This window comes from Gadus morhua, chromosome 16, assembly GCF_902167405.1.
Source record: "Gadus morhua chromosome 16, gadMor3.0, whole genome shotgun sequence".
NCBI classification, from domain to species: domain Eukaryota; kingdom Metazoa; phylum Chordata; class Actinopteri; order Gadiformes; family Gadidae; genus Gadus; species Gadus morhua.
In genome coordinates, this window is record NC_044063.1 from 19,788,448 (window position 1) to 19,803,447 (window position 15,000).

At 44.4% G+C, this 15,000-nt stretch overlaps 1 protein-coding gene across 1 annotated transcript in view; it reads right to left on the reverse strand.

Moving 5' to 3' along the window:
- Positions 1-5,364: 5,364 nt before the first annotated feature.
- pcp4b (Purkinje cell protein 4b) overlaps positions 5,365-15,000 on the reverse strand; it is a 29,276-nt gene continuing 19,640 nt past the window's right edge. The window contains exons 2-3 of the mRNA XM_030337088.1: positions 13,959-14,010; positions 5,365-6,274 (exon numbers count right to left, since the gene is read on the reverse strand). Of these exons, the coding sequence (XP_030192948.1) occupies positions 6,141-6,274; positions 13,959-14,010 (186 nt within the window). The 3' untranslated portion in view covers positions 5,365-6,140. The remainder of the gene's footprint in view (positions 6,275-13,958; positions 14,011-15,000) is intronic.

Consider the following 15,000-nt stretch of genomic DNA (forward strand, 5'->3'; position numbering starts at 1 on the left):
AATCCAGAAAACTGCATTATCATAACATCTGATATCCCACATAAATCCACCTACCCAAAACCAGATCCGGCCCCAGGTTCAATATACTGGAAGGGCATTTTAGGAGCACACAAAATCTCAGTCAACCAGCCTATAGCATCTTAATTGCATTACCACCAATCTATCCATGTGTGCTTATTACAAATGTGTGCGGAATAGCTGCACTCACACACAACTGTGTCTTGTCCTTTGAGTTTAGAGGGGGCAGCGTGTGTACAGTTTGCTAACCAGCAGCTTAAAGCTTTCTCCTCCTGTATCCATTGGCTCTACATCCCTATATAGTATTTTTGTGATGGAGTTTGATTGAGGCTTTGAGACGGGAAAACGGCTGGCCTTGACTTTCCTCAGATAAACAGAAATGAGTTATAGTTTCATATATTCCAGCTTTTGATATGAGGAGAATGTTGCTATGACAACAGGTGCTTTCGTTTGTAACGATGGAAACGTAGCAAACGGAACAGGGTCGCATGTAATCTCAGCTATAACATCCGACAAGGCCGCAATTTGCATCGTGGTGGTGCAGCGGAGAGAGCTGTTGGTCGTTAGCTTTGGAGACCTGGGTTTAAGTCAGGTGTGGGCAGTCTCCATGGAAACCATTTATTGTTTATACAATGCACAACTATATGTGGCGTTGAACATGAACTCCAACCAAATAGTGTTGTGAATAAACAAAACACATTAACAAAATAAGAGAGGTCGAGAAAGCCGAAGTCTGAAAGATGAGACTTTATTATAAACAAGTAACAGTAACAGGCTTCATGTTGACAAAATGTGTGGATTCCTTCGACATGCACTGGCCAATCACAACTCTCTATGCATCATGCTTGGAAAGGGACCCCTCCCCTGTGTCTCCTCCCCAAGCTCCCCAATAACTGAACACTTGTCCTCCTTCTCTGGATTCTCAGTAGATATAAATAATTTAGATCTTAACCACTAGTTATATCAGATGAAATATATGGATGAAAGGAGGGTCAGCAAGGACGTTATCCATCCATAAAACCGGAACGTGGAATTAAGCCTTGTGGATGTCACAGCCTTGTGGAATGTAGTCCTTTGTTGACTCTGTGCTTTTGTCACACACATTTAGTTCATGGAGGAGAGATAATGCTTATACATTCTTTAAACATAGGGCAAATTTCTCTAATAATAGTACGGGGCTGCTCTGTGGGAGGGAGCTGATGGTTCTGCAGCTCTGGAGACGAAGGACGAAGTCCCGCAGAGGGTGGTCTCAATGGAACCCTTACGTCAACATGGCCTTGTGAAATTTGAATGCAAAATCGGTGAATTGTAATGCTAAGTATAACCTCTAATAGTATGGTTGATTTATAATATTGTTCCACATTTCTTCACCCCTAAACCACAGACTGTAATACTTTTTTTTCACATCCTTTCTCCTCCTCTTGGTGGCTGACAGATATACATAAAGACAGGCTGCAGACAGACAGGTTAGAAAAATAAGGCCTATAGTGGTATACTCGTACAACATTGTAGGCATATAGCGGGGTTGCACAGTTTCTAACGGTAACAGCTGTGCAAAATAGCACCTTCGGTATTGAGTGCTTTGAATTGCTCTGCTGGGTTATATAGGAGCATGGAGTGATGATGTTTTTCTAGCAGGCTGTTTCTCTCCCCTGTGCCCTTCACCTTCCCTATGGAGAAAAGTGGCCAATGTGATGGAAACAACATTCCTTTTTAGACTAATCCATAGGTCTGACGTCACCTCATACCGTACATGTCCTTTCTAAGGCTGAGATATTTGCATGTTTATGATGATTTGCATGCCACAATATCCTTCTACCAAACTTCACTAAGAGTCTTAAGTCAATGTAGCATCCATGGTTGCCAGGGGAAACAGTTTCTAGGCCGTTGTTTGAATGTGTGGTGTTGGAATGAGGAAAATTATCGATTAGCTGTTGGGACAGGTGGTAAACATTCTATTGTAGAGTAGAACAGGTTTAATGCCGATCTGTTTCCTCAGGCATTTCCTTGACATTTGCTTTTCAAATGCAGGGAATAAATCGTTCTTGGTATACCAACAAAGGAATGGCAGGCTTTAATCATACAGGCTGATAGCAATTGGCTTGTGGTTTTATTATGTGTATCCAAAGGTTTGTTTAGGCCTATATGGATATAGAAGATTGTATACCATGGGAATAGATCAAATGCACAATGCACACATTGAACAAATCCCATTGTATCTGTCCAGTGTGCTAAAGCAATTATTAATGGAGAAACGCTGCAACAGCAGCTGTCTCTATTAAGAAAATAGATTTGGTCTTTTGCTGGTGATATAAACGTTTAATTATGATTGCAGTGAGAATATAGAGTCAGGCAGATTCCCTAAAACACATAACTTGTAGCCCTCCAATGTGAGCATCTGTCATTTGTGCATATGTCATTATTTTGATGGTCAATATGTTCTAAAGTCTCACAGACACATTCTTTATTCATTACAATTCTACGTATTTACTGGTTGCTGATGACTAACGTAAATTGAATGAGCAACGTCTCGCCTGAATTTATACAATGGACCAAACCAGGGAAAGGGTTTTGGTGAGCAGAGGAAAAAGACTGAATCCTCCTTATACCTTAGAGGCAAGCCGTACTCCGGTAAGAAGTGGATGCAGGTACACTGGAACAGTCGGAGAGTGTTTGATTTGATTTTCTAGAGTGTGTTTGGAGGAAGGGGTGCGGGGGAGGTGGCGGTTGGAGGGGCAGCGGTGTGTGCAGCATTCACTGAAATGTCAGTTTCTATGACAATGCCGTTGATTATTTTTCAGCTGTAACCATTTGCTCTGAAATGAGCTTCTCTACCACATCTGAAGAAAATAGCAAAAGTCTCTATACCCTCAAATATATATATCCCTTTTTTACTTTGGGCATGAAATTGCTGATGGTATAAAAACACATAACCACAAATACATAAATGTATATCGTACCATTTTAAGGCACACAATCGGACTCTTATTCTCCGCATTCTACACACTATCTAATCAACCTGAAGCTCAACATTTATCCCCTAGAATAGAACACCACACGTTGTGTTTACTCTCTCTCTCTCTCTCTCTCTCTCTCTCTCTCTTCCCTCTCTCTCTCTCACTGTCTCTCTCTCTCTCTCTCTCTCTCTCTCTCTCTCTCTCTCTCTCTCTCTCTCTCGCTCTCTCTCTCTCTCTCTCTCTCTCTCTCTCTCTCTCTCTCTCTCTCTCTCTCTCTCTCTCTCTCTCTCTCTCTCTCGCTCTCTCTCTCTCCCTGGAGCCACTCCCTCTCAGCCGGTGGTGAAGCGGTCCAATTTAAAGGTGAGAGGAAAGTGCTTGGCCGCCCCTCCCCGGGGCGAGAGAGTGTGGGAGACCCAGAGGTCATGACACACCTTCATCCCTGCCTTCCCACCGCCCTTCTCCCTCCTCACCCGCCAACAGGAGATAGCATCACGACGTGAGTCAGAACACAGGAGCGGGGAGAGGGGAGGGGACGGGAGGAGGAGGGGAAGATGTGAAAGAGGAAGGAAGTAGAATGAAAGGAGGGGAGGGGAGCAGAGAGGAGTAGAGAGGAGCAGAGGGGGGCAGGGAGGGGAGCAGAGGGGAGAGGAGGGGAGCGGAGGGGAGCAGAGGAGAGCAGATAGGAGAAGGGAGGAGCAGCGAGAGAAGTGGTGAGAAGGGGAGAGTAGAGTGGAGTAAGAGGAGCAGAAGGGAGCAGAGGGGAGCAGAGAGGAGCAGAGAGGAGAGGGGATAAAGCAAGCAGCATGCACAGTAGGAAAACATATCAAGTATGCATTTCAAATTCCTCTTGCCTGATGGATCTTTTCCGAGGTCTTCTTTTTGTTTCTTAATTAATTTTCATTCCATGAGTTGCATAGCAACTTTGTACTCAACTGATATAACATTAATATGAAGAACAACACAGAACTTTGCATGTCCTCGTATTGTTTTGCCATTTGTTCTTAAAAATCATTACAGAATGAAGACCCATTGTTCTGAGTTGTGTTACGACAGACCCGGCAGTGTTGCTCATCACAGCAACGGTGAACGATACGTCTACGACCATGTCATCTAATAACTCTGCGGCGTCAATTATCACCTCCAATAAAGGAAGCTGTCATCTCCTCCTCATGCTTCTTCATCTCCTGGAATGGAACACCACACGCTGTGTTCATCGATCTCAATATAGGTGGGTTACTTCATTCCCCTTTAGCGGGCAGAGCTCCACACTTAATTCATGGTACAGCTCAATTGCCTTGGGGACAACGGTCAGCCTTGACCTTCTTATAATACATTTGATTGACCCCCCCCCCCCCCCTCAATGGCTCCTCCTTCCAGCGGGAGGACTACGATGCTACGATGGGGATGTGGCTCGAGGTTTGGGTGAGAGGATCACTGGTGAACATCCTAATCTTTTAACAGATTCAACAGTCTCTGAGCTCTCCCGTAACATCTCACTGCAGCAGATTCAAGTTTGAGCAGTTTTCCTTTTTTTCCTGCTGACCCAGGGCTTCGCTGCACATGTGCGTTGCATGTTTGATCTGCTCCGGCTTTATGCTAGTAGCCCCATCTAGACTAGCGCCCCGTGCACATTGGTGGTAGGCCTACGGTTACATTTGATATGTGGTGTGTGTAGCATTGTCTAGTCTCCAGGGTGTGATGTGCTTCTCCCCCTCCAAACAACAGTAATCTCGCTGCCAGTTTTGATGTATGGTTGTTTACCGAGACAAGATGGGCAGGAAAGCTATCTAAAAAAATAAGAGCTTTTGTGTTTCTGCGTTAATGTGTTCATGGTGTTACACGTGTGTAAGTGGTGTTTTGGGGTAGATAGTGTTTAGTGCTTTATTCGTGGGGATATTGCAGCTGAGCAAGATTTTAAGAAGAGGGTTGTTAGGTTTGACAAAACGTAACATTCGGCTGCAATATTTAATGTTTTCATCCACTGACATAGTAATACAAACCGAGGAGTAGGATTTTAACCACAGGGCTATATTATCCTTTAACAGTGTATCCGATAATGTGAAAATGTCTACTGTGTGGACGGTTACCGTATTCCATAGCGTTGCCATTTGTTTTTTAATGCAGAGTTGGGATTGAGCCCTGCGGAGGATTCTATTTATGGTGCATCAAGGGAATAGAAGTCCCATTGCTTCACCTACAAATAAATCATTAATGCAATCATTCACGCACAAGACACACTGACAATAATAGGCACCACACGCTGCTGTTTTTTGTCCATCTATCTATTCCTGCATCCACACATATATACAATCCATCCATCCATATGTATGTTTATATTACACATAATGTGGTCCTTTTATTAAAAAAAGAAGTGAAGTCTGGACACGGGTCTATACACATGGTTCACACAGACGTCTTTATTTATTCAAGATACATCATTTCAGCGGTAGATCATAGCTCCATGGTACCATGCGGATAAAAAAAAAAGAAAGAAAAACAGTAAGATGCCTGGAGGTGAACTGTTGTGTTCTGAATGGAATGCTAAAGGCCAGGTTTTCCCCCAAAAGGATGCTCGCACTGTTACCCCCTCACCCCTCACCGACGCGTAACACGAACTGCCCTACCGAGCCCTACCGGGGGGGGACCTCCAACCTGAGAAGCACACAGAGTAAGATGCTAGGGGAGATGCAGCGGTGAGGCTGGGATTAACCGCGAGGAGTCAGAATAATAAATAAATAAATAAATCATAGTTTTAAAAAAAGAGAACACCAACACGAGCTAACGCTATTGTCACAGGAACAAATATGGCGGGACAGGAAAAATAAAACAGATTGTCATGAGTCCTTCCTTCCTTTCCTTCTTCGTTTATTGGTACTGCAATGAAATCCTAATGGTAATAAGAGTAATAATAATAAGGTGGTACGTTATGGAATTCACATACATGTCATATGATTGACAGGCTATTTTGCCTTGCATTTCCCCGCCCCCCACCCCTCCACCTCTGCCACCAGCGCTCGCCCACCCACACCGCCCCCTGGAGTTCAAAACAGGTATGATTTTTTTCATTTTTCACATGCAAATGCCACTTGGTCGCCATGACACCACACCCCCCCCCGGCGCCGCCGCCCCCTGCCCACTGGAGGCGCCATCCTCCTGGGGCGACCACTAGGACTTGTCGTCCTGCTTCTTCTTCTGGAACTTCCTGAACTGGGACTGGATGGCCACCGCCGCCTTCTCGGTCTCCGGGGCCCCCATGTCGATGTCAAAGTCCTCGGCGGGGACGTCCTTCTTGGAAGCGTCTGGGGAGAGGGGGAGAGACAGGAAGAGAATTTGGAAACCAAAATGTTGTATGTCGAATGTAGAATAGGGCATGCCTAGCAAAGAAAAATTCACTTTGATTTGTTTCTTATCTGATCTTTCAGATTAATCTCCATCCCCTCCCACCCGACCACGTTGATCCCTGCGTGACCTTAGTGGGGGAGTTAAGCAGTCAGTTATTCTTCCTGGTCAAAGCACAGAAAAGCACCCATCTTTCATCGCATGCTAATCCTCTGTGAAGAACAGTCCCTAATGGAGGAGGAGCTAGGGGACACTGGCTTGGGTTAGGATTGTCCACTGTGAGACGTCCTAATGGATTGTTGTCCGGTCCTTCTACAGGCATTTAGGATTACACTCAGAATGCATCCACCATCAACGCAAAATAATCCCTGTGGACTAATGGTCATTTCTAGCTTCATTTACATTAACATTTACATTTACATGTTACACTATATATTTATCCTCTTTGTACCTTCACAAAAGCACATTTTTAAGGGGAAGAGTGGTGAAGATCAATACAAGATGAGGGATTTCAGGACCATGGCAATAGCTTAGATAAAAGCCACCCTTACCTTGAAACACAATAGTCTCAGAATACAATGGAATGAGTTTAAAAAGTAAATCAGTCCCTAGATTATGGACAGACTCCCAGGGCTTCTGTTTATGTAGCGCTCGCCTTTGTTGCAGCCCATTGGTTAACATTTTAAACAAGTCTATGCTAAATTTAAATGCGTAACCGAGGGATGTTTACAGCGCCATGAGGTATTTCGTATCGGAGCTGCCCAGATCTGGATGGTGTTTTGAATATATTAGGGAATGGCTATTAATAGTGAGCGTCTCTGCTCTCTTCTACCCGTTTCACGTGTAATGTTTAGGACCACTCATAAACCAAGCCAACAGCACTACGATAAGAACATTAGTTATGTTCAAAAAAGGGAAACCGGCGACACTGCACAACTCCACGTCTGGTGTACCACTGCTAATGTGTGACTAATCCCCCACTCGTCCCCATGTTATCACCCCATCTGTTGTTGGTGAAAAAAGCCTAATGGTGGAGAATGAGGAGAATGCATCATTCGCCTTCCTTTGCATTCTCCCTCCTCACTAAAGCACAGCTTCTCTAATCCCCGGGAATGCATCGCTGCATCATCCTGGGGTTGATCAATATGATTATTAGAACACAGTTAAATTCAGGCATGGGGGAAGGAGAAAGAATAAAAGGGAGATAAAGAGAGAGAGAGAGAGAGAGAGAGAGAGAGAGAGAGAGAGAGAGAGAGAGAGAGAGAGAGAGAGAGAGAGAGAGAGAGAGAGAGAGAGAGAGAGAGAGAGAGAGAGAGAGAGAGAGAGAGAGAGAGAGAGAGGACAAAAGGAAGAAAGAGATAGAAAAGGCTGCTGTGTATCGACGGTCCGGGTGATCTCCCCGTTCCCTCGGGGCTGGGGCTGAATGGCTCCGTCTCGGGTCGTTCAAGGAGGAAACTCTAAGTGCCTTGTCAAGCCCAGCTCCCAGCCTCCCAATAATTGATATTGAATTGTATCCAATGCATTACAATGTCTGCTGTTTTCCTCCATTCCGTATTCGCAAATCAAACGGTGCCCTCTCACTTAATCCCGGCAGCAGACATGTTCGTAGGCTTTGTGCTTTGGAAGGACAAAATGAGCTAAGACTTTAGGTCATTCTTTGCAAAGGAAATAGACTGGGGTTATTAGTGTTCTCTGTGGGAGGACTCGGGACACCAGAGGACACCATGTGAGGAGGAACATGTGAGGGAATCCTGGAGGGTAAAACCTCCCATTCATTTGTTGGCTCTTTATAGTGAAGCCCAAAACTATACTTAATAACACCAGGTTTGATTTTCACTCTGGCACAAATTATACGTGTATATATTACTTTATTGTCACATTAATTTATGCTTTCTTACTCTGGGAGAATCCAAAAAAACTCTTTACACAATGAAAAGTTTGAAGGGCTGTCACCAGGGCGCTTATAAAAAGGAGTTTCCACACTTTCATTTGTGTTTTATTTCCCAGGACGGCAGACAGCACTGAGCACAGTAATGATGGATCGCACTACCTGTGAGCGCTCCTCCTGCCCTCGCTATGGATTATCTATTCTATTGCTCCTGGCAGCACTTTCAATGCGCCCCCGTCCCGCTCCTAACAGGAGTGTAATGCCTGCTGTCAGGGCTGCCATCTTGGATCATCTTTACTGTGCTATCAGCGGCACGTGTGGGTGATGGGGAAACATGTACATAATGGTAGTGGCCGATAATTGCTGTAGGAAGTCTGCATGTGTGAGACTGTGCGAGTGTCTGGGAGGGGATGGGCATAGTGTAGCCGTTGGCCCAATGTTTCCTAACCCCTACCTGCTCCTTAATGACTTAATAATATATCTGCATTCACTGTTAGTCGCGTTGAATAAATGTGTCTCTTGAATAACTTAATAGTAAATAACCTTTCTTTAGCCTTGGGTGCTCGGTGTTACAGCGACTGCAGTCTACTGCGAAGTGCAATTGGCTGGTAAAGGGCATTGCAAGACTGTCTGCTGGATGTTTGACAGGCGGCCGTTAATGGTCCCCTCGACTGGAATTGAAAAGGAAAATGTCACTTGAATATGAATGTGCCTGACCTAAACAATCAAAATGAGGCTTTAATTGTGTTGAATGGTGGAAGCTTGAGGTCCAAACTATAGCAAACTAGCAAACACACTCAATGCACTTCAACTGAATCTGGGTTTGGATACAGTATTTGGTGAAACTATGATCCCAACTTAGTAGTATGATTAGCAAATGCTAGCCACTAGCAGCAGGGTTGTACTTGATTGTGTCTCTGAGTGTGAGAAGGTGGTGAGGTAAAAATCAATGAAGGTCCATCTTCTGGATCTACTGAGGGCAGCTGAAGTATTAAGGAGATTACTGGCATCAATGAGCAGAGATGTGAATTCAAAGGACTGATGGAACATTTATCAGCTTTCCTTCTTTCTAATCGGATTGATTTTGCTGAAGGAAAGAAACTTTGGCTTGAATCCAGCCTGTTTGGAGGCATTGACATATCAAAACATATTTCATAAAAACAATTTTTGTCTACCAACACACAGACGATTTGGCGCCACTTCTGGCGCTTGGTTTAGGCTACCTGTTATGCCCCGCTGGTGCAATTATATGATCATCAGCTTCTAGCGGGGGGATCTACGCAGACGGTAACCTGCCGCGTCACAGGCAGCCTCATAATCACAGTGTCGAAAATAGTCGGAATTATCCGTGTTTGTAGACAAACTAAAATATGTTGTGTTGCTACCGTGACTCGTTTTAGTAAAGCTACTATTCTGAAAACATTGGACATCTTTGTAAGCAGTCAAGTGTATAGAGTGTATTCCCCTCAGATGAACAGGAGCTAGGCTTTTGTTACTTTGCATGTTGATGGAAACGGCTAACAGAAAGAAAATGCTAACCCAGCAAACTCCCCTTATAGTTGCAGTGATCAATTCAAGACTAAACTCAAGGGTAAAATGGGTATTCGCCAAGTAACTGATACCTTCGCGTATCCCTTCAAGATATAACAGAGACAACAGACAGAAGAGTTCATGCAACGATGTAAACCACCGACAATATAAGGAGAGAATGAAACAGGAATCTAAAATAGTTTTAATTGAGTACATTAGAACTAATTAAAAAGATAATTTGGGTCATCCTGTGCACACGTTAAGATATTGTGGCAGGCTAATAATAACGCCATGATGACCTTGAACTCAGGTGAGCCACTTTGAAATCCCCCCCAACATCACCTATTACAATACTCTTCTCAGAATATCGAGAGTTTTCTAGAGGTTTGCTAAGGTTAAACGGCTGTGTGTGAATACATCGATTGAGGTTAGATATTGTTTATGCACGTGTTCAGTCAACTTCAAATCTCTCCCAGCCTAAGGTCGGCACATGGGCTGTAAGAAGGCTGCAGTAAACTGGTCCTGCCCCAGCTGCTGCACTCGTAAAGGCAAGGCTGTGTGTGTGCGTTTGCATGTGCGTGTGTGTGTGTGTGTGTGTGTGTGTGTGTGTGTGTGTGTGTGTGTGTGTGTGTGTGTGTGTGTGTGTGTGTGTGTGTGTGTGTGTGTGTGTGTGTGTGTGTGTGTGTGTGTGTGTGTGTGTGTTTTATGTGGGGGTTATGAGTCAAAGGGCCATTGAACATATGTCCCAACTAGATGGCAGCTGGGCTCCAATGAGGTTGACAGTGTCACACACACTCTCTGAAGGTGCAATGGCTGAAGGCCTTGAGGTTATAGACACTAAGAAGTCTTAGCCCCAGCGTTCATCTTCTATTTCACCTTTTCTTCTCTGTTTCTCTGTTCCTTTCTGTAGGCTATTTGTCTTTCTTGTCATTCTGTTTCTTTGCATGGGTCCAGTATCCAACACATGTGACTAAATGTGAGGCAACGGAGAGGATGAGTTTCAACGTACAGTGCATGTCTTGACCTTGTAGCTCATCACTTGTGTACGTTGAAGTTCTGATCCACAGAAGGAACACTGAAACACCTGCGTAAACAGCCTTCGCTCCATTGTCGCGTGGGCATCAGTTGGAAATAATGAGCTGTGTTTCACTCAACAAGAGGACGATCTTCCTCCCCATGTGTCCTAGAACTTCTGAGGGGTTGCCATTGGAGACCATGTGCTGCTGAGCAATGTGTGTGTGTATCTGTTGGGGGGGGGGGGGGTTAAGTCAATGGCAGCGGAGCATCTGCCTCACCTACACTAAGAGCTTTCTCTCTCTCCTTCCTCCTACCTCTCTTCAATCTCTTTCTCTACCTTCACTCTCTTCCTACCTCTATACCATCTCTCTCTCTCCCTGCCACTCTCTCTCTCTCTTCCATTTTTCTCTATCCCTACCTCTCTACCATATTTCCCTCTCTCTTCCCGTCCTCTATACCATCTCTCTATTTCTACTTCATTTATTCTGCCTTCCAATGCTATCTCCCTCTATCACTATGTCATTAAGACCTCTCTCTCCCATTTCCCTCACCCTCCGGTACTCTCTCACGCTCTCTGTACCTCTACCATCCCTCTACCATCCCCCTCATCCTCTGAGACCCTTTCTGGCTCTTCTGCTCCACTGTTTTCTCGTCAAATTAATTCAAGGTCAGACAACAAAGCGTTTGTGGTCCTTTGTGCGGCTGGTATAGTGTCTTAGGCCTGCATGTATTAAGCTGGCTTTATCGTCCCACTTCCCCTTTTTAATTAAGGGAATGAAAGGCTCCTGAAAGCCATGGTACACCTGACCATTCACTCTTCTTCTTTACGTCGCCCCTCGGGCCAGATTAAGAGGTCAGGAATCGGGTCCATTAATTGCTGTTTCTGAGTAACGGTTAGGGATAATAAGGGAATCTTTTAGGGGTCGCTTTCCACCTGGACACTGATAGCCTGCTCCCTGCAGCTCCTCAGTGGCCACTATAATAAACCTGCCCATTAGGGGCCTGGACACCTCCCAAACATTCTTTCTTTGGGCTTTTTTGGGCCTCTGTTAAGCTTGTAACTTCCATGCGACTTTGGTGATCGGATCTGCCAGATCTGCCGAGAATCGACACTCGGATGTGAACTCTGTGGGCAGATCTGAGATCAGATCTCTTGTCCCTGCTAAATATTTAAGACACTTCCTGGTAAAATGCTGTTGATTGCAAAATGAGAGGCTCCCGTTCTTTTTGCCTGAAATGCTATGTATTTGGAGCGGCCACAACAAATGCACAGTGATCACCTGAGCTGAGTGGAAATGAGTTTCATAATCAACATTAATTTGATGTTTTTTCTTTGGATGTGATTTCATTTTGAATATGAAACTTTCACAAAAAAGCCTTCTGTTTCGGTTGGTTTTATTTTGATGCCAGCCTAATAAACATCTATGATAAACACCTCTGCTATGTTAGATTTACAGCAATTTTACAGCTGAAAGGTGATACTAAAGTGAAACGCTTACTAAACACTATTTCATCCCTTCACATGGCTGAAATACAATTAGTCAAAGCCTGAAGGTCATTTGAAATATGTAGCGCATGGATCCATTATGAATAACTTAAAACGGTTGCACGAAACAAAGACTTTAGTGCAAGTGCAAAAAAGGCTAGTTGTTTTTTTAAGGTTAAGGAGAAAGTGGAACTGCACGGAGCATATGGTCAGGTGGAATGGTTTCAGGCCGTAGCCATCCTTAAATTGTATCATCACCAAAAAAATAAATGCTGATCTGTTTTTTTTTCCTTTCAGCTGGGCAGATTAGATGCTCATGTTGAGGCTGGATGAGCTTGTAATGTGGTCATTACTCCAAAAAAAGTCCCTTTTGGCTAAGAGATGCCTCACATTCCCTCTTCTTGAATTCTTACTAAGGGCTTTCCCCCTCTTGTATTAAATGGAAGGCTGGCTACACTCCCATTCAAAGGAATTTGACTAAGTCATGGGATTGGTAAAAGCTATTCTATGATGTATTGCACCTGGATTGAAACATGAATAGAAATACCACCATAGAGTGGATGTGTATGGGGCATTTGTGTATGTAAAAGAAAGACGCAAAACTAACATACTTTAGTTTCTACTTAATCCGCATCATCACTCTATCGCCAATATAATTTTGATGTGAGGACACATTGCACCTTTTGTCCATAAAACCTGCCGATTAAATTAAAATGCTTTTAAAATTGCTGCTCCAACACTTCTGGGTTGTGTGCACTTTTTGCATTATAACCAGTCAGTCATTGCAATTTGTCAAGTGTAAATCAAATGTACATGCTATTGCATGTGCTAAGCAATGCAGTTATGACCGCTGCCTTGCCCTGCCTGTCACATATGGTGGAGTTGCTGACAGAAAGAAGGGAAATTGACCTTGTTTAAAAATGTGCCTTCATGTCCCGTCCTAAGAGGATCTGGCACTTTGAACTCACATGGCTGGTGATTGATCCAGAACCCTTTGGTCAGCTGTGTGAGGCCATGTGTGTGTGTGTGTGTGTGTGTGTGTGTGTGTGTGTGTGTGTGTGTGTGTGTGTGTGTGTGTGTGTGTGTGTGTGTCTGTGTGTGTGTGTGGGTGGGTGGGTGTGTGGGTGGGTGGGTGGGTGGGTGTGTGTGGAGAGGGGTGCACCGAAGGCAGTTGTCCTTCAGCCTGTTAGCGTCAATTGTTGGACATGTCCACTGAGAGCTGGGCAGAAAATGAGTCATTAGAGATGATCTTAAGATACAGTAATACTCATGCGTAAACTTTCTGCTCCATTAATCATTACCCTCTCTCTCTCTCGCTCTCTCTCTCTCTCTCTCTCTCTCTCTCTCTCTCTCTCTCTCTCTCTCTCTCTCTCTCTCTTTCTCTTTCTCTTCTGTTTCTTGTTTCCTGTAACCATCCTTCCAATAGTAGCCCCTGCCTATCCCCCTCCCTTTCCTCTTCCCTTAGTTGCAAGCCTGTGCTAAAATGGATACCCAGCGCGTGCGGAGCTGCTGTCGTGCTATTGGTCGTCTCCTCCCATGGGGGACGCAGAGTGACAGAGCCGGCCCGTATCAGACTAAAGTAGATCTGAAGCATTGGCATGAGGGGAAGGTCATACCTCATCTTTGGGGAAGCGTTTGTTTAAAATGATGCCACAAACACACATTTGTTTAGTGTCCACTTCCACATCATCCCTCACACACACTGTTGGATGGTTTAGTTTACCTTGTGCTCCAGCGGTCTGGTTGTTGCTAGCCGCAGCTCCTGATCCTTGTCTCTGTGAAAATACAAACACACAAGAGAAAGATTTAGCCCTCGACCGGATGATTTTTTTTTTTATTGTTGCAGAAACCAAACCAATTTGCTCCCCTGACAAGAGATCATTAGCAGCATCCCAGTGTCCTCTTTGATGGTGTAGCTGCAAACCCCAACTGGCCCAGAAGAACGTCACACACTGCTAGTGTAGGAGAGGCTGTGGTCAAGGGGGTAGCTGACATATACCTAAGGGGATGAGGGCCAGGGGGGTGGGGGGTTGTGAGGGGAGGCGCGACCGGGCCAATATGTCTCCTACGGCTTTTCAGTGTAAAAGCCCTTCCTGCCAGTAAGCTATATCCGAACTGGAAGTAACGACCCCCGGAGAGGTTGTCTTGATCCGGAGCGACACTACACACTAACCCCTGGGCCTCGGCTGCGTGTGTCTCACCCATTTTAGAGGAAAATATTGTTGGGAACGCATCAGGCTGCATTATACAGGAAAAGCTATTTTGAAAACACGTCGTGACAGATGCGATATATTACAAAAAGTAATGCAATATATAATAAGAATAAATACATAAAAATATCAGAACTTTCTGTGTAACAGAGCTTTTCATCCGATGCAACTTTTCCGTTGTATATCGGGCGATGAGGAAACAATCCAAGCAGATTTGGCAAGGTAAGATACACGGCTAATGAATGTAGTTACCCGTTGGCTGTGACGGATAATAGCATTTCCAACAACTTGTACAGTGTCCATGTTGAATATGACCAACATACCTGAATTTGATTGGTTAAACGGATAACTGGTCGTAAAAAATCGACCTTAGTGTGAATACAATTAATGGCGCCTTCTTGCAAAACTTAAATAGCATAGTATGTGTACAGTCCCATTAAACTCAATGATTTTCTTTTGTTATTGTCATGTGAAAAAATCACAATCAACAATCGCGTTCAATGTGAATGGAACTTACAAAGATTTAAATTTAAATTTACAAAGAGAGTCGTGAGT